This window comes from Capra hircus, chromosome 5 (assembly GCF_001704415.2).
Source record: "Capra hircus breed San Clemente chromosome 5, ASM170441v1, whole genome shotgun sequence".
Lineage (NCBI taxonomy): Eukaryota > Metazoa > Chordata > Mammalia > Artiodactyla > Bovidae > Capra > Capra hircus.
Window position 1 is genome coordinate 70,361,989 of NC_030812.1, and position 24,446 is coordinate 70,386,434.

Here is a 24,446-nt window from a genome sequence, read left to right on the forward strand (position 1 = left end):
TCTTTTTTAGAATATAAAGTTAACTTAGTCTCTCATATACATGACCACACTTAAAAATTAACGAACAATCTGAGTATTCATGCATGTCTTGTATGCTATGCTCTCTCAATTCACCACGTTCAGCCATTTTCTCTAATCTAGCAAAGAAGACTTGTCTCTAAATGTTTTACAAGTGAGTTATTTTTCACATTGTGTTTGCATGTGTGTGGGTGTGTGCATGTGTTCACGTGCATGTGTTAACTGAGTGGTCTTTCTTACCACGTGAATCAAAATGTATCTCAATTTCCTTACGACGTTTTCCCAATTCTAGAGAAAGAACTAAACTAGTGGGAAATCACCAGGTCTCTAGCCAAGAGCTGCAGTAGTAGTGCGTGAATTCTTAGTGAGCTTCCAGCCAAACATCAATATTCCATTTAGGGAGCACTTCTTGTTATGTAGTTGACTGTGTCACCTGTCCCATTGCCAATTTATGTATATTAGATTGAAATGTTTGCAGTGTCAGTACTTCCCTGATTTTGCCCCACAAAACAGCAATTTTGAATGGTTTAGCTTACTATAAATAACAATATGCAGATGGAATCCCTTTTTTGGAGATCTTTTTGAAGTACAAACCAACTGCCTCAAATGCAGTTCACTCCTCAACAAGACGGTGAGGGGATGGGAATGAATTTGTACTAGTGATACTTTTACCCATAAGAGTTCTCCCACATTTCTTTATAGATACACTAAAAGAACCTAATGCGTGTTTTTGTCCTTTCCACACACCATGAATAGCAACTAGAGTTACAGCCTTGGGTCTCTAGTGGTACGTCAAATATCCTGAGAGCTTTCTAAACATATAGGTAATTTGCATCTATTCCCAAGTTCCTGATTCAGTAACTGTGGGATGAAATTTTGACATTCTGATGCATAATCAGAATTAAGAAAACAATTCATAGGCACTGAAAAGAAGAAATGCCTTGCTTCAGTAATCTTATCAAGTGCATTTGGGAGTTTAACTGGGTCTGTGAACATTACAGTCAGAGAAAGGAAAGACCAGTAAAAGCAAAAAAAACTATCTCTCGCCGTCTTCACCAGGTATTCCCAAAGGACCTGGAGGGCCTGGGGGGCCTCAGGGTCCCAAAGGTTCACAAGTTCAGAATTTCCTTCAGTCTTGACATCAGCTAGGGCTGATATGATGGACAGAGCCCAAATCCAGAAACCTAGAGCAGAAGAGTAACAGAAAGTTCTCACAGACTGGAAACCAGTGCTGCTGCTCAAAGGATTGTATTCCCGCCCCATCAAGGGGTGCAAACCCTCACAGTCCCAAGAAGTATCTGTTACTACAGGCATCCACATCAATGCTGGGACTAGGGTCAGAGGAGCTTATGCAGGTTCCAAGGGCATTATTCCAAATGCCCTCTAGATGGGACATGGAGAAGGCAGAAGGGACCTGCTGATCTTTCCTATTGTAATCCAGTGTCACTTCTTCCAACTTATGCTTCAGCTGGCCTGAAGCCTCTGGCAGCCACACCTACTACTTGTCTTAGTTGTGATGGTTGGCATCTGAATTCCACTCATTTAAGCACTGACATTTCTTCCATGGAGAAATTGCCTAGTTTCATTTCTTCTCAGTTTTTCCACCTATACATAAAGGGGTAATTACGCCTATCTAAGAGGGTAGCATAGGGTTTGGGGATAATATAATGAAGTGTTTAGTACAATGAAGGCACAAGGCTGACAGCCTATGTAAGATTATCCTGACCATTGCTCTTCTTGTCAATATATCTAGGTGGTAGAAATTTTTCTTGATTGACATCCTTTATTCCCATTAACAAAGCAAACCCTGAACATGGACTTAAATCTAACCAAATATGTCAACAATAAATATAAATTCTAGAGGAAACTGTCCCTAGTTGTCCTAATGACTGAAAGCTCTGTCTGTGCTGATAAATCAACTACTGTGGCAGAGTGGTCCTAACTGATATTACAAGTCTAAGGTCTGTGTCATCTTAATAATCTTAACACTTGCTTTAAAAGACAACTAAGCCACCAGTCATATCTTTGGTAATAAAAACTGGCTGTAATTTCTGATTCCATTGATGACTTAAAATGTTAAGTCAAGTAATTATGAGTGTAAATCAAGACAATTATTTATCAAAATAATCTGATAATTTGTTTCTCAAAGTCAGACACATTTTCACACATGCTAGCTCTGACACTTCCCAACTGTGCAACCTTGAAGAAAATAACTGAACTCTTTCTCAGCCTCAGCTATAGTGGTGCTATGATCTCTGACATAAGTCACAGAATTGCTTAGAAGCAAAAGAGAATGATGTCATAAATATGCCTGCCATGGCACATGGTACATCAAACAGTCCCATGTAGTACCTGGCCCCTGGCCCCTACTTTCTGCCTTCTAATGAAAACACTGTACATATTTGAGCATCTTTATGACCAGAAATTATTGATGGTTTCTCATATGAAAGCCTTGGGGCATCTTTAAATAATTTTAAAATGGTCATGAGAAAAATCCCAAGTGTTCAGGCTTCCATAGCCCTTATTTTATTTTTGTAATTTTCTAGACCTCTCTGTGAGGTTGAGAAAGTTTCAACATTACATTCCTCACTGGAGTGAGGAAAAAATTGAAGTCCCGGAAAGGGAAGTATTTTGACTTCTTTGAGACTGTTTTACAGGATGGAACTTTCGTTCTATGATATTGTTCTGTTTACTCTTTGGTGATTGTGCTGTTATTTAGTTATGGCCGAATCACACATGACTGGAGATGAGTGGGGAATACCTTGTACGTTCAGAGTCGAAACTGTACCCTACAGCACCTGCCCCCAGATAAATATACACAGACATATACCAGCTTGCCGCTCAAACACAAAGTTTTCTCTCACACACACAGTCATTCAATACAGGTTGCCTAGTGCAACAAAGAGTGAATTTAATAGTTTTTGTTAGGTGCTGTAACACTGTTCTCAGCGATATTGTAATAGTACTTCCACTGATTAGAAAATATAACCACCGCTGGAAAGTGTTATTAAATAATCAGTTGACTTATTTCATGCAATGCTCCCATATGAAATCTTTGGGAATAATTTTTTCCTATCCATATTGCAAATTCCCAAAAGAAATGCATATTTCCAATGCATGTTATTGACAACAAGAATTATATAAGGGGACTTTTTTCTGTTTTGTTTTGCCCGCAGGAAACTCAGCTTCATATTTCCAACTAAAATTTTGAAACTGGGTAGGTGCACACATCTGCACTTCAAGTGACCATTTAGTATGGTTTTACTTGTCGTCTTTTGTCTACTTCTAATTTTCTCCTGCTTATATTTTTATACTTTCTACTATTAATTTATGTAAGATAACTCACATAATATTTAATGCTAACATTATTTCAGAACACACCAATGAGAGTTCATATTATGACTTGCTTTTGTGGATGATGAAAAAATGGACCCTTATAAATGTTAAGAAGCTTGACCAGGGATGAGATATGACCTGCACTGTTTCCTTTATAAGCCAAAACTCACACTCTCAATCAAGATAGCATGTTAATCCCCACAGGAAGGCTAATGTGACGTCGACATTCTGATTGATGCATAGCTTGCTCAGATAGACGTGAAAGAAAATCTCAGGGGAGCAAGGATGAGATAGCTAGTGGGTAACAACCTGGAGTTTCCGAGCTCTGAACAAGAGTCCCAAAATACAAAACTGAAACAGTCCTGAAGTGGTTGGTACTGGCCAAGTACAGAATAGCAGTCCTCGAGACTCTGTTCCACGAAAGGGTAAGCATCTGGATCTGGGGATGCCAGGCAGAAATAGAGCTAGTGTTGCTTTTAGTGGAACACTATACTGAGGACTCTGATAGCACAAGGAGCTAGAACAGAAGTTGAAACTCTGATATATTGAAATCTAGACAGAACAACCCAGAGAGGAGTGCATCTCAAAATCAGCCTGTGAAATCACAACACCACGAGTGCACTCTGGAAGGACTCAGGCTCCTCTAAGGAACTAGTTTCCCATAGACTGCTCTGTGTTTCTCCTAGAACTTATTGGGTTGAGAGGTGAGCCAGGAATCCCAAGACTGGCAAGTCAAAATGTAAAATGCCCTTGTGGATAAAGGTCAGTCTTCACAGTGAAGCTCAATGCAAGCCTTCCTCCACCCTCCACAATTGTCATCTTTCCAGAAGGACTTAAAGGACTTACTTGTCACCCTGCTTCTTTAACTTATATGCAGAGTACATCTTGTGAAATGCTGGGCTGGATGAAGCACAAGCTGAAGTCAAGATTTCCAGGAGAAATATCAATAACCTCAGATATGCAGATGACACCACCCTTATGGCAGAAAGCGAAGAAGACCCAAAGAGCCTCTTGATGAAAGTGAAAGAGGAAAGTGAAAAAGATGGCTTAAAACTCAACATTCAAAAAGCCAAGATCATGGAATCTAGTCCATCACTTCATGGCAAAGAGATGGGGAAACAATGATAACAGTGATAGACTTTATTTTGGGGGGGCTCCAAAATCACTGTAGATAGTGACTGTAGCCATGAAATTAAAAGATGCTTGCTCCTTGGAAGAAAAGCTATGGCCAACTTATTAAAAAGCAGAGACATTACTTTGCCAACAAAGGTCCATCTAGTCAAAACTATGGGTTTTCCAGTAGTCACGTTTGTATGTGAGAGTTGGACCATAAAGAAAGCTGAGTGCTGAAGAATTGATGCTTTCGAATTGTGGTGTTGGAGAAGATTCCTGAGAGTCCCGTGGACTGCAAGGAGATCCAACCAGTCCATCCTAAAGGAAATGAGTCCTGAATATTCACTGGAAGGACTGATGCTGAAGCTGAAGTTCCAATACTTTGGCCACTTGATGCAAAGAACTGATTCCTTGGAAAAGACCCGAGTGCTGGGAAAGATTGAAAGAAGGAGGAAAAGGGGACAACAGAGAATGGGATGGTTGGATGGCATCACCAACTTGATAGATATGCGTTTGTGTATGCTCTGGGAGTTGGTGATGGACAGGGAAGCCTGGTGTGCTACAGTCCATGCCAGGTTGCCAGGAGTCAGACACAACTGAGTGACTGAATTGAACTGCAGGATTCCTAAAAATTACTATTTCAACTTTGATGTAGAGCTTTAATATTCCAAAGTGAAGGTTTAGCTAACTACGAACCAACTCAAGTTTTGGAAAAAACATCTGATGGCCAAAGAAGAGTATGATAATATTTTTGATGCTATAATTATGTTTCTGGAAAAGGGGGATAAGGTGTGGCTAGAAGCATTTGAAACTGAGGATAAAAGCAAGCAGAAGTCACTGTTTCTCAGGTTTCCTTAATTCATCCCTGAAACTCTAAGCCTCATATGAGTCTGCAACCTGAAAGGGAATAAAGCCAGGTTTCACTTTCTAAAATCTTGGATTTATTCCTCTCCCTCTTCTGAGAAAAATGGTTGCATTTTTTAAAAAAGGCATTTCTACTCTCTTTAAAACTGGGGCTTGAAAGATGTTATCAGAATCAGGAAGTTAATTCAATCAACCCCATCCTTAAGACCAAGGATATTCTTGTTTACACCACCCCGACTAGAGTCCACGGGACCCCAATTCATCTGTCTTGGGAAGATGTGATGAATACATTCTCCCCACTTACCCTATTCACATCCCATTTTTTTTCAGAGTTTTTTTGTACCTGAAGATCTTATTCTCTGTGCTTTCTTCCATGTAAATAATTTTCTGTAATTCAACCCATTGGCGCTGTCAGGGGCTTCCTTGGTGGCTCAGTGGTAAAGATTCCACCTGCAGTGCAGGAGATGAGGGTTCAATCCCTGGGTCGGGAAGATTCCTTGGAGGAGGAAATGACAGCCCACTCCAGTATTCTTGCCTGGGAAAATCCCATGGGCAGAGGAGCCTGGCGGGCTACAGTCCATAGTGTCGCAAGGAGTCAGACACAACTGAGCAACTGAGCATGAACTCAAGGCTCTGTCAAGCCTATTTGTACTATTGAAGGGGCTGAGGTGAAACTGGAACTTTCCCCTGACAATAATAGAGGGCTAACAAACTGTGATCGTTCCTCTTCTTGAAACATGAGGATGAATTAAAATACTGTATTAGAAAAAGTGACAATAGCTGCTGTAGCACCGTCACCTATAACTCTCAACAGCTGAACAAAGTGTTCACAAAAACTCTGCAAGGGTATTTCTGAAAAAAGAGTGAATCTCTTTTTAGTAGTAAGAGAACCAGGGTCCTTCCTTATTGTGGATGGGCATCTTCAGCATGCGCTTCCAGGTTCTGCACATTCAAAGTGGCAGAGGAGAAAAGAAGATGGATGGGAGTACATGGGAGAAACCTGTGGACAAGCCTTCAAAGTGACTCCCGTCACGAGTGCCAATACTGGGAGCCAGTTGCATGGTCCCTACTAACTGCAAGAGGGAGAGGATTTCCATGTGAAACTGAGATGAAGGAGAAGCAGTTTGGGTGAACAGCTAGCCAGTCTCTGATATAGAGATATCCATCTATCCATATGTATAGATATATTCTGTATGTATATCTATATTTGCCTTAATAGCATGTCAAAGCTAACATATGTTAAGAAAGACACAAGGCTGAGTTTAGAGGTAAGAGAAGTAAAAAGGGAAATTAAGACACAGGAGCTGCTTTTTCCCGACAGAAGGTATTTTCTAATATGTTCATATAGGAGCCACCATTTAATTGCTTAATGAAGACAGAAGTAATGTCCCAGAACTATCCAAGATGGGGAGTCTTATGAAAAAAGTGACTAAGCTCCTCGGTGATTAGATCAGGATAAGAAAGAAACAGAACTAAAAATTTCCAACTTTTCCCAACTACCGAAGAGTGTAAAGAGAATATTGCCTTGGTGGATCTATCTTATTAAAGTCCTGGTTGGCTGTTCCATTCCCCCAACAATCTTTAAAATTTCTGGCTAGTCCATTGCTTGCTCTAACTATTATCACGATGTCAGACTAGCTGTGGTGTTGGCTTTCCCTGATCATTGGATGCTTATAACACTATTTTGACAATGTCCTGGGCATGGGATTTTCCACCTACTGCTCAAAATAAAGCCAGTCCCCTCTCCTCCCAGTCTTCCTAGCCCTCCCCAACTCCAGCAGAACTTCTGGCCCAGAGTTAGGAGTTAGACAGCAGCAGCCTCCGATAAAGAAGCCATAGACTACCACTGTTACTTAATGAGATTCAGTGGACTTTTAAAATAAATATTTCTTAGTTTTTTTGGTACTTTGATCATTTCCCAAAGTTGCAATTTTTGTGTGTGGCAGTTTTGCCCAGTTTTATTTTTGCTTTTTAAAGAGAAGATTGTCAGGCTCTTTCCTCAGCTATTTCCAAGGTCTCATTCTCAATTAATTATATTTTTCTTAACTTAGGTTCACTTTAGCAAACACAGAGTGCCTGGTTGGCACACACAAGGATGTCAGTAGATTGATTATTATAGAAAAGCAAAACATTCTCAGGAAATATAGATAGTAAGGGAGAGAAGCAGAAGAAAAATCTCCTGGGCTCTAATGTAGGAGAAAAGTGTTTATTATTCTGTATTTAGCTCCAGTTTTATCCACTAAATCACTTCCTCCCCTGGGCTAGTATCACAGTCTATAAAGCTATGGATTTAGACTAGAGGAAATGGGATAATAGTCCATCTCTCATATTTCTGTTATCCTGGAAGAGTCAGAGATGGGTTCATCTCTAACAAACAAAGTTCATCAGCTTAATAGTCCCAGGCTTGGCCATCACAAGAAGAGATGACTTCCAGATATGGGTGGACAGAAGTATTTCACTTTAAATGTCAATTTGTGAGCTTTCCAGGAATATTTGAATGTTTGACTGATCTGGTTAAAAATTAACCTTGACTACAGCTTCATGAGACCAGAAAATCAAATACTGAGAAAAAACCAATCTATTAAGCCATCTACCATAAACTTTCAAAAACAAGCAGATGATCAAATTATAGGACAGGTGAGGAGGTGGTCAACAAAAGTGCTTCAATGCCTAGGGGAAGGGGAAGAGCTGGGTCCATGAACATTGCAGGTAAGTTTTCTTATTAATATCTACCGTAATTAAATTAACCCATTGCATTGGTAAATAGCACTTTCTAAAGCACTTTAGTCTCCCAGCATGTGATTTATATTATTTTTTAAAAATTGGAACATCTCTGGAAGGCAGCTGCCTATAAGCTGGACAAAAATAAAGACACTTTTTCAAATTTGCCAATTGGATATTGTAAAGGGAGTATAAGGAACAGAAGCTAATGGGGGACAGGGCAAGACCTTTGCTTTCATTATGAAATCAATATCAAATCATTCAAATTAAATCAAGGTCATATGACATAAATCAGGGATCTCCAACCCCCTGGCCATGGACCAGGGGTAGAAGGTTCAATGTGCCATAAAGGGGACAATATAACAAGTGCATTAATAGGAGCAAGTATAATGCGAGCATATTGATCTTATCAGCTTGATACTTCAAAGTGGAATGAAGGCTACTGCACTAAGTAAAAGGTTTAGGGTAGTGGGAAGTAGTAGTTGGCTGATTCAGTCTTTGGTATTTGTTGATTCATTCACCAACAAACAGCCACTCCTTATATATCTTCTGGTGAGATTACTCTCAACAGTTGTTTAAAGATCACTGCTAAACAGATGGCAGGAGGCTCTGAGTCCATGAGAGGTTTGCATAAGATTGAAAAAGCAACACTGATTTCATATAGCATAAATTAGAAGATTTTTTTAAAAAAATTTCATTGTGTTCAACGTGAAGTATCTCAGTTCAAAGTGCTTCCTGATATTGTCTGGAAATATCATAGCATTGGTGCATGAAGTACTTCATGGAGCTAAAGATCGAAATAATATCAGTTTCTTGGAATCGTAAAACCATCCAGCCAGTTGACAAAATTTGTAGCACAATCTCTTTAAGAGAGTCTGAACCGTCTCCCAAGCTATCTGAAACTTCATTGATTTTTCTTCTGATCCAGGTTTCTGGATTTTAGCTCAGTTTGTCCTCTTACTTGTGGCCGATGTCAAGTCTTCAGCAGACTCTCAGCTGTGTGAACCTCGCGGGCCCCAAGGACCTCCGGGACCCAGGGGTCCTCCAGGGCCACCTGGTTATGCAGGTGAAAAAAATTCAATGGCTCTCTTAGCCTCCATAGTGTCTCTTTGGTTTCAGTGTTCAGAGATTCAGTGAAATCTTCCAGGTGATCTGATGAAAATATTGATCATTGAGATAAGTTACTTTTTGGTAACGAATGACTATGGCCTCTTTTTCTCAATTCTGTAGAGTCCTAAGATTCATCTACTAAGACAGCCTCCAACTCCCAAGAAATCTGTATGCTCAAACAGCTGTTCAGACATACCGGATGCGCAGTGCAAGTTGAAACATAGGAGTACAGCCCCATCTCTGGAAGTGCAGAGCACTTATGTTGGCATCACACGGGGCAGGTGTAAGCTGAGGTTCGTCAGTGATATCACAGGCGTATGGAACAGCAGATACTTTGACATCCTGTTCCCTTGCCATCTGCTGAGAAGTACATTTGGTTAAGCTCCCATGGAGATCCCATCAGCTTTGAAGACTTGTATTCAACTTCTAAAGCAATGGTTTTGCAATCTGGCTGAGCATCAGAATCACTCACAGACTTGTTAAACATGTAGGTTCCTAGTCTCCATCCTCAGAGAGTCCTCCAGAGGCCTACAGTGTAGACTAGCCCTGAGTGACTGGGGGACTCTGGTCGGATGGTGTTCCACAGCTGTTCTGATGAACAGGCATGTTTGGATATCCCTGTTCAGAATTTCCATTTGGTCCTGCCTTAGTGTGATCCGTAGATTTATCTGGGTAACTTCCAATAATGATCCTTAATATTCAGCCTTATAGTAAAGAAAAGACATGTCTAAAGATCTATTCATATACTTATTAATTCAATTTCTCACTTATTTAACGTGTATTGAGTGCTAATTTTATAAATGATGCTGAGTATGACATTTAGGAAGAAAATGAAGTACAACTCTTGTTCCCAGTTTGGATGAGGCCGTCACTTAAGGGAAGGATTATAATTCTTTGTGGTAATTCTTTATAACTATGGGAACAATTAATACCAGATGTGGTACAAGGAGACAAAACTTTTCCAAATCTAGAGGAGAGAGGTGAGCCTTCTGGAGGCAGTGATGCTTGAGCTAGGCTCTGACCAGTGAGAAGAAAGTAGTTGGAAGGGCAAGAAGCATAGAAAGGAAGAACTAATTCATTTACTATGCAAAATACAAAACCTTAAATGGTATCATCCTATTTTCTGTTTATTTTGGAATCTAGGACCCATGGGTATGCCAGGACCAAGAGGGAGACCTGGGCTTCCTGCACTGGTTGAGAAATGCCCACCCGTGCCTCAGTCTGCCTTTTCTGTCAAGCTGAGTGGGCCTTTCCCAGGACCCTCCCAGCCCATTGTCTTCCAGGAAGTTCTGTACAACCAGCAGGACCACTTCAACCCTGCCACTGGTGTGTTCACCTGCAGTGTCCCTGGCGTGTACCACTTTGGCTTTGACATTGAGTTGTTTCAGAGTGCTGTCAAGGTGGGTCTCATGCGGAATGGCACCCAGATCCGGGACAAGCGAGCGGAAGCTGGAGATAGCCACGAGCAGGCTTCTGGAAGTTCCATCTTGGAGCTGGAGAAAGGGGACAGGGTCTGGCTGGAGTCTAAGTTGGACAGAGAAGAATCTGAAAAAGGAACTACTCACACTGTGTTTTATGGGTTTTTGCTCAATGGGAATTAAGACAGCTAGGGGTAACTGCACGATTCTCTCCCTCAAGTAACCCTGAATTTAAGAAAAAAAGCTTCCTACATCCCAAATATTTTATCTAGAACTGCTAAATGATGAACAAATCACTAAAACAGTAATGGCCAACTTGAACAAAATGAATGTATTAGCAATTGCTGAAACCAATAAAGATGCATGGTTCATCAATTTATCAATAATTTCTTGTGATTCCCAAATTTCAAGATCCTGGGTGGCAAAAAGTGGGTGAAAAAACAAAGTGAGGTAGGAGGCTGCCCAGCCAGGTTGCTGTTAAACACACCAGGAAAACCCCCACTCAACTCCTGGTTTGCTTGCTCCCACCCCTCCTCCCTGGTGGCTCAGCGGCAGGTAAAGAATCTGCCTGCCAATGCAGGAGATGTGGGTTTGATCCCTGGGTCAGGAAGATCCCCTGGAGAAGGAAATGCAACCCACTCCAGTATCTTGCCTGGGAAATCCCATGGACAGAAGAGCCTGATGGGCTACAGTGCTTGGGATCACAGAATTGGATCATGACTTAACAACTCAACAACACCCCACCTCACCCCAGGGGACAAAAACCTCACTGAAACTCTCAAATCTATTTTGGGAATTAAGGATGTAAATATACAAGTAAATATCTCTGGCAGAGATAGCAAGTTTGCTTAAAATAGCAAATGAAGATGCTTCCCATCAAATGATCTAAAGATAATTGGATGAGTGATAGTAGATACGGCAGAGGGTCAAAGATGGAAGTGAAGGAATTTCTGTGGCTTCATAGTTTTCAGATTAATAATTTACTTGAGTTCAGTTCAGTTCAGTTCAGTCACTCAGTCGTGTCCGACTCTTTGCGACCCCATGAATCACAGCACGCCAGGCCTCCCTGTCCATCACCATCTCCCGGAGTTCACTCAGACTCATGTCCATCGAGTCAGTGATGCCATCCAGCCATCTCATCCTCTATCGTCCCCTTCTCCTCCCGCCCCCAATCCCTCCCAGCATCAGAGTCTTTTTCAATGAGTCAACTCTTCGCATGAGGTGGCCAAAGTACTGGAGTTTCAGGTTTAGCATCATTCCTTCCAAAGAAATCCCAGGGCTGATCTCCTTCAGAATGGACTGGTTGGATCTCCTTGCAGTCCAAGGGACTCTCAAGAGTCTTCTCCAACACCACAGTTCAAAAGCATCAATTCTTTAGCGCTCAGCCTTCTTCACAGTCCAACTCTCACATCCATACATGACCGCAGGAAAAACCATAGCCTTGAATAGACGGACCTTAGTCAGCAAAGTAATGTCTCTGCTTTTGAATATACTATCTAGGTTGGTCATAACTTTTCTTCCAAGGAGTAAGTGTCTTTTAATTTCATGGCTGCAGTCACCATCTGCAGTGATTTTGGAGCCCCCAAAAATAAAGTCTGACACTGTTTCCACTGTTTCCCCGTCTATTTCCCATGAAGTAATTTACTCGAAGCTGCTACTTATTTACTTACTTACCCAATATCCGTTCTAGCAATTTCTATTTTAGCTAATTTTGTTCGCATTGCCTCAATGAACCCAGTTAAAAAAAAAAAAAAAGTAATTTGACCAGCCTCTATTGCATTCAGGGTGGCCACAAAAAGCACTATCCTTCCTGGTGAGATGTAAATGCATGGTACTTACAGGAGTCTTATTTAAAAGAGATATGACTCAACTGGCTTATGCTTTTGGCCTTTGATCTCTGCCCTTTGCTTTCTCCTTTTCTTCTACAAGGAATGAAGATGCAGTTCTTACAGCTGTAACAATCTTCTTGCAGGCATTAAATCAAAGCCACATAATCCATGGTTGAGCAGGAGGATAAAAGTAACAATGTTTTCTGTACACTGACATAAGTCAACTTTATGCTACTGATGACTAGACTTGTAAAAGAATATTGGGGACTTTCCTGGTTGTCCAGTGGCTAAGACTCTGCTCTGCACTCCCAATAAAGGAGTACTGTATTCAAATCCTGTTCAGGAAACTAGATCCCCCATGCTGCAACTAACCATCTCATATGCCACAACTAAGACCCAGTGCCAAATACATAAATTAATATTTAAAAAAATAAAAGAATATTGGTGGCTTTCTTTTTATTATTGAAGTATAACTTAAATACAGTAAAACACAAATCTAAAGTAAACTGTTTAATTAATTTTATATGCATACAAGCATGGATCCATCATCCAGATTGATACATAGAACATTTCTGTCATCCCAGAAGTCTCCTCGGTGCCCTTCCCATCCACAATCACATCTGCATCATTGAATCTATTTTTCTGACTGTCAGCATCATTTATCAATTATCTTTGCCTATGCTCATGCTCAGGAGCGCAGGAGGAGAAGGGGACAACAGAGGATGAGATGGTTGGATGGCATCCTGGAGTTTGAGCAAGCTCTGGGAGTTGGTAATGGACAGGGAGGCCTGGCATGCTGCAGCCCATGGGGTTGCAAAGAGTTGGACACAACTGAGCAACTGAACTGAACTGATGCTCCCTCTCAGTTGCTCAGACGTGTCCAACTCTTTGCGACCCCATTGACAGTAGACTTTGAAGCTCCTCTGTCCATGAGATTGTCCTGGCAAGAATACTGAAACGGGTTGCCATTTCCTCCTCCAGGGGATCTTTTCAACCCAAGGATAGAACCCCCATCTCCTGCATCTCCTGTATTGGCAGATGGATTCTTTATCACTGAACCACCTGGGAAGCTGTCATCTTTGCCTATGCCTGTACTTTGTATAAATGATATAATCCAATATAAAATGTTGTGTGTCTAGTCTTTTTTCACTCATCATCATGTCTGTGAAATCCATCCACACTGTGGTAACAGTAGGAAACGTTTCTTTGAATGGAAATGTAGTCTTCCGTTACAAATATGCCACAATTTATCTATTTGTCTACTCTTTTATCTACTCTATTTATCTAACCTACACCATTTATCTACTCTTATGCTGATGGATATTAGGGTGACTCTGTGATTGAGACTCAGTATAATGAACATAAGATCCATTTAATAGAAGAATCACAGATCCAAAATGGTATCACTTGTGCTAAAACTCATGATACCAAACTTAGATTTAATACCTAACCTAACTGTAGTTTTGATCTTCCTTCAACATGTGATCTTAATCAACCAGCTTGGAATTTTCTTGTCAGCACCAATGAGAAGATGTCACGTAGGTTCTTTCCATCCTGCAAAGGAATGAAGCAATCCATGTGATGAAGTTCTCACCATTTCCTTTCCTCCAAAAGACATTGTTGTTCCCTAGTATCTTTATATTATGTACCACAGCTTGTTCATCCATTCATGAATAGTGACTCATTGGTTTGGGGCTATAACAAATAAAACTATCTGAAACATTTATGCACAGGTTTTTACAGAAATATACATTTTCATTTCTCCAGGATAAATACCCAGGAATGGGATTGCTGGTTGTAGCTTTTAGCATGCAATATCCTATACATGTCTTATTAGACTTTTATACAAGTATTTCATTTCTTCAGAGCTATAATATATGATATTGTGTTTTTCTTTTCTATTTGCAATGAGTTCACTGATAGTAAACAGAAATATGATCGATTTTTGCGTGTGTGCTCACCTTGTCTCCTTTAACCTTGTGTAACTCACTAATTAGTGCTAGGACTTTCTCTTGTAGAGTCCTTGAAATTCTAACATAGACAATTGGGGCAGGTTTGTTTATTTTGTTTCCTGATTGGCATGCCTTTTATCTCCTTTAACTGTTTATTACAATGGCTATAACGCCTAGTACTATGTTGAAAAAGAGTGAGGGCAAACGTACTTACATTTTCCTGATCTTTGGGAAATGAAATTTCATGGATACAAATCTGAGGAGTCAGCCTATGATAAGTTGAAAATATATACGCTAAATGTTACAAAAATCATACTTAAAAAAACAACAATAAAACCAAAGCCATAGATAATAACCCAATAGTGGAGAGAAAGAATATGTATGTGTATATATATATATATATATATATATATACACACATATAATTTGTATAAGGAATAGTACCCAACCATAAAAGAGAGTGAAATTTTGTCACTTGCAGCAACATGGAGTGACTTGGAAGGCCATACAGAGAAAGACAAATGCTGTATGCTTTCACTTTTATGTGGAATCTAAAAAATACAACAAACTAGTGGATTAAAAAAAGAAGCAAACTCACAGATACAGACAACAAACTAGTGGTTACAAGCGGAGAGGGGGAAGGGGGTTAAGAAAAAGGAAAGGGTTATTATGGGATTATATGAAATCATGTGTGTGAAACTTTTGAAAATGCAAAGCACTATAAATCTAAAGAATCCTTCATTCGATTAAAAATAAGTAAAAATTTAAAGAGCCACTATAACCAGTGTACATGCTCTTCAATAGGAAATAGTTACATTAAGCATAGGATATCCACGGTGGTGTCGGTGGTTTAGTTGCTAAGTTGTGTCTGACTCTTGTGACCCCATAGACTGTAGCCCACAAGGCTCCTTTGTCCATGGGATTCTCCAGGCAAGAATACTGGAGTGGGTTGCCATTTCTTCCTTCAACAGGATATCGGACGGCGGAGCCTGGTGGGCTGCCGTCTATGGGGCTGCACAGAGTCGGACACGACTGAAGCGACTTAGCAGCAGCGGCGGCATGCAGTACTATATATAAACAATAGAAATTTGAAAAAAAAAGCAAAAATAAACAGAAAAGTTATACGCATATGTGTATAGAAAAATACAAAAGGACTAACACCTAAATAAATAATAAAATTTTTAAATTCTCAATTATTCCAGAAGTTAGTAAAAGAAAAAAGAGGGTACAAATAACACACAGAGCTTCTTTCTGAACATCAGCTGGCACAACTTCATTCTGGTTAAAAACCAACTGAGGTCATTGGCCTCAGACAGGCAAAAAATTAAATATTAAAGAATATTGATTTATTAGAACATCTTCCTCATACCTTTGAAAGGCAAACAAGTGAAAGAGGAACAGAGCAGCTGAAGACATACCCCTTACAACAACTTCCATCTTTGCATCAGGATGCCTGGGAGAGGAGGACAGTCTCTCTCCATGGTGTGTGTAGGTAAGTGTAATCACTAGAGAATCGGATTCCATATGTTGTTACAAAGAACTATCCAAAGGACTGTCTCCTGCCAACACTTGTGATTCATTTTATGATCATGATAATTCTGAGATACAATTTCCCCACAACACAGGACAAAAGGATAGATTTCATATCAGCATTTCCAATCAGATACAGTAAATAAGTGTGGTAACTTCCATTTCTACCCCCTTCGATTTGGACCGAAGCTTATGTTATCAGTTTGTAAATAGCCCTAATTACTAGCAAATTAGCACAAGGGACCTATGATATAAAGTAAACAGAAGGAGAGATAATGCAAAAATTTCATGTGTTTGACTGTGGAATGTGTGTTGCTGTTTCCCTTCTCTCCATTGATGAATACAATATCAAGCTCTTTCCCATTTCACAAGATGTCAAGAAAAGGAGATTAGAGACGTGAAGGACACATGTCTAGACACCATAGACAATTTTTGTGTGTCCATCGTAGAACTGCTTTGATGGATGATCTGGGTTGTCATGTTAGTGACCATCAACACTTTGAGCGGTAACCTTCCTTTGCTGGGAAATCAGCATAGGATACTCATAGGAAGGTCAGAAGACCGAGAGGGAAGTGACACATGAGGATGATGGGGATCTTCTAAAACTGGATGGTGGTGGTGGTTGCACAACTGTGGGGATTTGTTTAAAATCATTAAATTTTGCACTTAAAATGAGAGTTTCATGATATACAAACTATATCTCAACAAAGAGCTGGGTTCTTTTTATTGTTGTTGTTGTTTTTTAGTGTATTTTACCTGTTGAAATGTTAGCACTTGGACGTGCATACTTAACAAAAGTTACTTCATCAGTGTTTCATAGATGATATGAATTTCAGTTTTCTAGGATAATTTTTCTTTGTACATATGCTAACCCATAAACAGAGGCACCTATCTTAACAGATTTTCTTCTCATCTCTATGCTGTAATACCACTGCTTAATTAAGGCAGGTAAAGGGGTGTCATTCAATGAAAGTCCTACATGTTCATATATTTTCAGTTACTGGTTGAGCATTTTCTTTACAGCCAACAGTGCGTTAGATGCTTTATTTGTCACTGATTCTCACCACAACCCTCATTATCTCTATGTCACAGTTTGGAAAGAGATATTCAGAGAAACTAAATTTCTCAGGCTCTGATTTTTATTTTGCTATGATATACTATCTATTTACCAATTATTTTTGTCACTTAGGCCTGGAATATATTTTACATAACCATATATACCATTATAAAATGAAGTGTGATACTTTTTCACTGATTAAAAAAGAAAAAACACCCAACAACCTCATTTCCAATGACCAACTTGTGTTTCAGTACTTCAGGATCAAGCAAAGGTCTTTGGATCCCCAAATAACTGAAAGTTATTCCACTGTTTGGCATAAACTTCTTCATCATCACTTGTTCATTTGACAGCTTCTCTTTCTGTGCATTTTAAAATAAAACAAATAAGTTCCGTTTGAGGAAATCATGGAGGATATCCCAAGATGAGTGAACTCTGAATTTTTTAAAAATTTATTTATTTTTAATTGGAGGATAATTGCTTTACTGTATTTTGTTGGTTTCTGTCATAAATTAACCTGAATCAGCCATAGGTATACATATGTCCCCCTGTCTTGAACCCTAACTGTTTTTTAAGGATGAAAGAAGTTTACCATGCAGATACAAGGAAAACATTTGGTAAGCAGTGTAGAATCAATAAATGAAACCCCCAGTCAATGACTTGTTTTTGAGGAAACACCATGCTTAATTATTTAGGGCTGCAGGTGCCTAGCTGTCATAAGGATAATACCACAAGACTATTTACTTAAAGAGACAAGGCGGGGAAAGACACTGGATGTTTGAGTGTCCTAGAGAAAACCTCTAGGTCATCAGAAGTTCACGTTTCAGTAAGAATATTAGCAGCAAATACAAGGAAACTATAGATTATCTTTGGCCCTGATTGCACCCCATTAAGTAGGAAGGCGGGCGGTGGGGGGCGGATTTCCTTGGCAGTCCAGTGGTTAAAACTTCCTCCAATGCAGGGGTTGTGATTTCAATCCCTAGTCAGGGAGCTAAGATCCCACATGCCTCTCAGCCAAAACACCAAGACATAAAACAGAAACAATATTGTAACAAATTCAATAAAGACTTTAAAAAAAGAAGAAGAAGGAAAGTGGGGGGAAGTCTCTCTTTATGACCGAGTTCACAGTTATTTCTTGAGACTGGGAGACCTGGCTGCCTAGACAGTGTTGGGAACATAATCTTTCAAGAGAAGCCATCTTTCAACTTATGTGAATATTTATCCGTTTGACCCCCTGCTCTAGATGTCTGGATTTTAGCTTTGTCTGTTCTATCAGTCACGGCTGATGCCACTTCTCCAGAAGTTACCGGGTCCTGTGATTCTCAAGGATTTCCAGGGCCGCCAGGCCCTCCAGGGTTACCTGGCCCTCCAGGTGAGAAAATATTTTTCTTCACATTGCATTGGTCACTTTCTTCTGACTGAAATATCTATAAGCTCAAGGAAATATCCAGATGCTTCTGATGGTCAGTAACAATGGAGACAATGGTTTTTGGAGGCAAATTGCCAAGGTCTCCCACTTCCCAGCCCATCTACACACCTAGGGTCTTAAAGCAGATGATGAGGTTTTTACCCCAGAAAAACTCCAGGGATGGGTTCTGAAGAAGCCACCGTGTGAACCTAAATGGCAGACAGACATCATATTGGTGTACTCTTTAACATGGCATGGTGACTCTGTGCTGTGCTTAATGCTCAGTCGTGTCCGACTCTTTGCAACCTCATGGACTGCAGCCCACCAGGCTCCTCTATCCATGGGGATTCTCCAGGCAAGAATACTGGAGTGGGTTGCCGTGCCCTCCTCCAGGGGATCTTCCCAATCCAGGGACTGAACCCAGGTCTCCCACATGGCAGGCAGATTCTTTACCATCTGAGCCACGAGGGAAGCCCAAGTATACTAGCATGGGTAGCCTATCCCCTCTCCAGGGGATCTTCCCAACCCAGGAATTGAACTGGGGTCTTCTGAATAACAGGCGGATTCTTGACCAGCCGCGCTACCAGGGAGGCCCATAAGTACTCTGTGTTCACCCTTGATCCACACTGGAATACTGTGGAGTTTCCTGCAAACTCAAGGGCAAAATGGTATTGTAGAAAACAACTGAGAATAAGGCATTATGCACTTTCTCCTCAATTCTGAGAACTTACTTTGCCATCTCAATCTCACTGGAAATTATTCACCAGAGTGATCCAATGATTCCTTAACCTGACTGCCTTTAAATCACCTGTGGACATTGGTTAATATTCAGGTTCCAGGTTTTATCCCCTTGAAATTCCAATTCAGATGGTCACGTATTGTTAACTAAGACACTACTATTCACAGGTTCCACAGCTGACTGTAGTGCACAGTCCAGCCGGGGAAACATTGCTCTAATACCCCTTTTTATTTCTGGAATGCTACAATTCCTAGAGTTCCCTGTGTCAGTGTCTTCCCTGAGTGCTCCTTACTTAGCGTTTATGATAATAAAAACATCATACCTATGAAACGAATTTAAAGGGCAATTCAAGAAATTATTTATTTAATCACCGCTTCCAAAAATATACTATTCCTATCATCTGGACCTTGGATACCATATGATCGTGTTTTAGGAACAAAATTAGGTAGGGCACTGGCTCATCATCTATTTAAGGAAATAAAAAAGGTACTTAATGGGAGAGATGACTACTCAGTGTAAGCAAATGCTACAATCAAAGTAAATGCTGGATTCTGCCACTGTAATGACTGAGAGGAGGAGGAGACACTTTCTGGGAAAAGGATGTGTAAGGTGATCCTTGAAGGGACAGTGTAAGTTAGTAGGAGGGGTGGTGTGGAAAGACATTTATGGACTGTGAAATGTATGAACTTCAAATCTCCTCTATCTTTCTTCTGTTTTACTTTGGTGTTTAGGGCCCCCAGGTCCTCCAGGATTGCAAGGACCAACTGGGATTCCGGGAGACACTGAGAGTTGCTTGCCTCCCCCTAAATCTGCCTTTGCAGTGAAGCTGATTGATCCCCTCCCAGCCCCCTCCCAGCCCATTGTCTTCAAGGAAGCCCTGCATAATGACCAGGACCACTTCAATCTTACCACGGGAGTGTTCACCTGCACCATCCCTGGCGTGTACCGCTTTGGCTTTGACATAGAGCTATTCCAGCATGCTGTGAAGTTAGGGCTCATGAAGAATGGCACTCAAATCCTGGAGAAGGAGTCCAAGGCCAAGGACGATTATAGGCATCTTTCTGGAAATGTTGTCTTGCAGCTGACATTGGGAGACAGAGTCTGGCTGGAATCCAAGCTAGACACAATGGAGACCGAGAAAGGACCAATTCAAAGTATGTTCTTTGGGTATTTGCTCTATGGACATTATCCTGGCTAAGGGGTGATGGCACACTGGAATTCCTCAAGTGGTCCTAAACCTCACAGCAAACTTCCCTCCCTGCCCCAGTACTTTTCAGTGATCACTGAATAAATCACATTAAGAATGCTCAATTTTACCCATGTGAATGTAACCCTAAAGAGAAGTAAAGATTAATCATTCATTAACTGGTCAACAATTTCTTATTGAAAGCCCATGAAATTTCATGTATTCTGCTATATCCTAGGAACTCTGGGGAGAGGGTAGGTCAGGAATCAAGGGCTGGTTGAGGCTGGGGAACCAGGAAAGTCATCATGCCTTTTGTTTTTTTCTGATAGTTTTTCACCAGAGGGGAAAAAATAGTGTTGATCACAGCCCTTGACACGAGTTCAATTTCACAATTTATAGTATAGCTAGGAAAGCAAATATCCCAAAGAGATGAAGAAAATTTGCTTCAAGTCACACTAAGCTATGAATATAATCTACCAAGTATATTTTGCATTTGATGCATACTGGAGAAGGCAATGGCACCCCACTCCAGTATTCTTGCCTGGAAAAGCCCATGGACGGAGGAGCCTGGTAGGCTGCAGTCCTTGGGGTTGCTAAGAGTCAGACACGACTGAGTGACTTCACTTTCACTTTTCCCTTTCATGCATTGGAGAAGGAAATGGCAACCCACTCCAGTGTACTTGCCTGGAGAATCCCAGGGACGGGGAAGCCTTGTGGGCTGCCGTCTATGGGGTCACACAGAGTCGGACACGACTGAAGCGACTTAGCCGCAGCATACTTTGAAGATGGTTTGAGCAAGGAGCAATGGTACAGATTCAAGGAATTATTTTGTTGCATAATGCTCCTCAGACACTATGCAGTACCCATTCTGTCACTTTTTAGATTTGTTTCTAACAGAGCTTGAACTTCGGGTTGTCAGTGAACCTAGTTAAGGGCATGATCTTCACCCTCTTTGCAAACCATGGGTCACCTGTGACACCATCTGGAGAATGAAATATAGTCAGGCAGGGCTTCCTGGATGATTCTTTCAAAGACAAATCCTCAAGTGACTTGCTTCTTTGGATTTTTATCCTTTGCTCTCTACTCTTCCCTTTTCCCCCATTACCCCTCCCCTACTCCCACACCCAGGAAGATGCAATGCCTGTGGCAGAGGCAGCAGTTTTGCAAACCTGAGAACAACAGACATGTATTGCTAAGCAGACTGAAGGAGTAGGAAACATATCAGACAATGTCCTTGCACAGACACACCAGACTTACGGATGAGAATAACAATCCCTGATTTGAGTAAGCCAGTGCAGACTGGTTTCTGCTAAATGTAACCAAATGCAGCCCTGATAAACCTGTTCTCCTTTACAGACTTGCTCTCCCCTAGAGACGTCACCTACCATCCTCCACTCTCCTTACTCTTCCCCCTTTCCTTTCCATCATCTCTTAAACATCCATACTGTGCTAAGAGACAATCTCGAACCTTAGCGATCCCACTCTAGTTCACACACAGACACAAGAATGAATCACACCTCTGTAATGTGTACCAGAGATCAGAGATCAGTGGTGAACACAGTGGCATTGTCAGGATTGCCGTATCGATGTGTCCAAAACTGAGTTCATGACTGCTTCTTCCTCCAGCACCTCCTGTATTTCCATTGTTTCCTTTCCCCATGAACATCACCATCCACTGATTAGGGCCACCTACCTCCCTTCATGTCACCTCCCCAGTCCAATCTGTCACCAAGCTAAATCAGTTTCCATCGTTACATTCCTACAAGCAACACCATCATCTTCACCTGTCACTGCTAACTGGTAGGCCAGTCCTCAACTCGGTGCCTCTTTGATTGGACTTATCTGTCCCAGCAGTGAATGCTCATTGCACAAAAGACAAGATTATCATATTAATCTCTGATCAAAATCATTTCATGGCTTCTCCTTTTTCTTAGGATTAAAAATCAAATTGTAATTGTATACTTGAAAATTGCTAAGAGAGTAAATCTTAAAAGTTCTTATCACAAGAAAACAAATTCTGTAGCTATGTATGATAACAGTTGTTATGTAGACTTACTATGGTGATCATTTCACAATATATATGCAAATATTGAATCATTACGTTGTGCATCTGGAAATAACTCCATTTTGTCAATGATATCTCAATAAAAAATAAATTATTAATATGACTTACTTTACACCTCTCCATATTTTCTTCCTACTACAGTTTTTCTTAGTGACTGGTTTCCAGCTACACTGAAGTTTTAGTCCCTTAAATAATGTATGGTCATTGGACCACACTGCCATAGGGCATTTACACCGTTCAACCCTCTGCCTAGGTCACTTATCTCCATAACCACCAACATTCTTTGTGCTCAGTCAGAATTCAGAAATAGCTTCTTGAGAAAGGAACTGATAATAAACTAACTGGCCCCTTTTATGCATTCTTACATTATGATTTTCTTACTTCTTTATAATAACTTCTTTATAATAACTTCTTTATAATAACTTCTATAATAACAGCCATCACTTTATTCTTTCATTTAAAAAATTCTCAGACTAATGTCTCTCTCCTCTGCTAACCTGTGAGTTTCATGATATCAAAAACTAGCTTTTATTTTGGTCTTTATTGTAATCTCAAAATCCCACATATGTCTAGCACATTCTAGGTGCTCAATAGTTTCTGAAACAATGAGAGCCGAGAAACGCTTAGCACAGTTGTTAACACATGTAAGTTTAACTTGCTATCATCAGATTTGTTATTTTGTTGTTACTAAAAATTGACTTTGTTCCAATCATAACTTGTAGTGTGATTTAGTCTACACTCACTCAAACCGTTCATGCATTTATTCAGCAGACAGATATTTTCAGAGTGATAGGGAGAACGATGGGGGCGCCCGGTGGGCGGCCGTCTATGGGGTCACACAGAGTCGGACATGACTGAAGCGACTTAGCAGCAGCAGCAGCAGTGAGAACAAGAAGAAAGAAAATTATGCATACTAAGTACTTACTATGCTCCAAGCCCTTCACTCTCAATAAAACAAATTTACCTGCTTTTGTCTTAATTTACCTGGTGCTCTATAATATCCAAGAATATTTTGAAAGAAGACATATTGTTTCACCAATATTTTTTAGTTATTTCTGAAAAATTGCAAGGAAGACGGAAACAGTGTATTTTCTTTCTTTCAAACATTTTAGTTGTTTCTGGATATGAAGTCTCTACTAATGGTAAAGAACATCAGCGAGGCACTTTATCCACCTAAAACCCTTTTAATATAAATTTTCCCACTCAATTTCTCACCATTTTTAGAAGGCATTTTTATAACTATATAGGGATGAAAAAACACGTAAAGCACAGAACTGACGCTTGCCACTTCTGACTTCCAGTGTGTGTGTGTGTGTGTGTGTGTGCACACACGTCCACATACGCACATGCACATGTGTAGCCAAGGCGTGAAGGTAGGTATAACTTTTCCCATGAGTGGGAAACAAACATTTACTACTAATTTCTACTTACTAACGTCGACTTAAAAGATACACAATGTGAGAGTTGCGAGCTAAGTTTTATTTGGAGCAAAAATGAGGACTGCAGCCAAGAGACAGCACCTCACCTCTGAGTGACTGCTCCAGAGAGGCGGGGTCAGGGTGGGGGAGGTCAGTATATATGTGATTCTGGTAAAGAGGGGCTACGTGGAATCAAACACACGTTTTTCCAGAAAGTTTCTGCTGCTCTCGTGAAGCTTTCGCTAGTCACGAGCAACAGTTGTCACCATGAAGGATTTTAGTACTTTCTAGAAATGAGGAGACATAGAATTGGGCTCAAAAAATTGGCTCTGGAAAATATGTAACTATCTGAAGACCTGTTCTGCCTGCTTTTCCCTGAGCACAGAGTACCTCATTTCTGTTTTCTACCCTGAACTCCTTTCAGGGGCTGTTGAAGCTCAGCAGCTGCAGCAGCAAGTGATTTAATCCTTATAGAGGAAGATGGTAAGTGCCAATTTGTAACTGACACTAACAATTGCGGGAGGCAGAAGAAGGAAAGATTAAAACATTATAGCAAAAAAAACAAAAAAACATTATAGCTTCTACTATCCAGAATGAATGACCTTTTGTTTAAACACTGACATGGTTTTAGGGTATGGAAATGTATCTCTGCTAAATGTTTGCTTTCAGTGTAATAGAAAGT

At 40.5% G+C, this 24,446-nt stretch overlaps 2 protein-coding genes across 2 annotated transcripts; both read left to right on the top strand.

Annotated features, from left to right (window-relative positions):
• LOC102190762 (protein HP-25 homolog 1) lies at window positions 7,868-10,959 on the top strand. Its single transcript, XM_005680591.2, has 3 exons — window positions 7,868-8,040; window positions 8,981-9,118; window positions 10,306-10,959. Exons 1-3 carry the CDS (start codon window positions 7,998-8,000, stop codon window positions 10,761-10,763), a joined length of 639 nt encoding a protein of 212 aa, XP_005680648.1. The 5' UTR covers window positions 7,868-7,997; the 3' UTR covers window positions 10,764-10,959.
• On the top strand, window positions 15,748-22,458 carry LOC102191021 (protein HP-25 homolog 2). The gene is made up of 3 exons (XM_005680592.3): window positions 15,748-15,853; window positions 18,192-18,320; window positions 19,827-22,458. The coding sequence occupies exons 1-3, from the start codon at window positions 15,811-15,813 to the stop codon at window positions 20,291-20,293; spliced, it is 639 nt and encodes a 212-aa protein (XP_005680649.2). The 5' UTR covers window positions 15,748-15,810; the 3' UTR covers window positions 20,294-22,458.

Coding starts and splice junctions, on each gene's coding strand:
- LOC102190762 (XM_005680591.2), top strand. CDS start 7,998: ATGCCTAGGGGAAGGGGAAGAGCTGGGTCCATGAACATTGCAG. Junction 8,041..8,980: donor TGGGTCCATGAACATTGCAG/GTAAGTTTTCTT, acceptor CTTCTGATCCAG/GTTTCTGGATTTTAGCTCAG. Junction 9,119..10,305: donor AGGGCCACCTGGTTATGCAG/GTGAAAAAAATT, acceptor TTTGGAATCTAG/GACCCATGGGTATGCCAGGA.
- LOC102191021 (XM_005680592.3), top strand. CDS start 15,811: ATGCCTGGGAGAGGAGGACAGTCTCTCTCCATGGTGTGTGTAG. Junction 15,854..18,191: donor TCTCTCCATGGTGTGTGTAG/GTAAGTGTAATC, acceptor CCCCTGCTCTAG/ATGTCTGGATTTTAGCTTTG. Junction 18,321..19,826: donor AGGGTTACCTGGCCCTCCAG/GTGAGAAAATAT, acceptor TTTGGTGTTTAG/GGCCCCCAGGTCCTCCAGGA.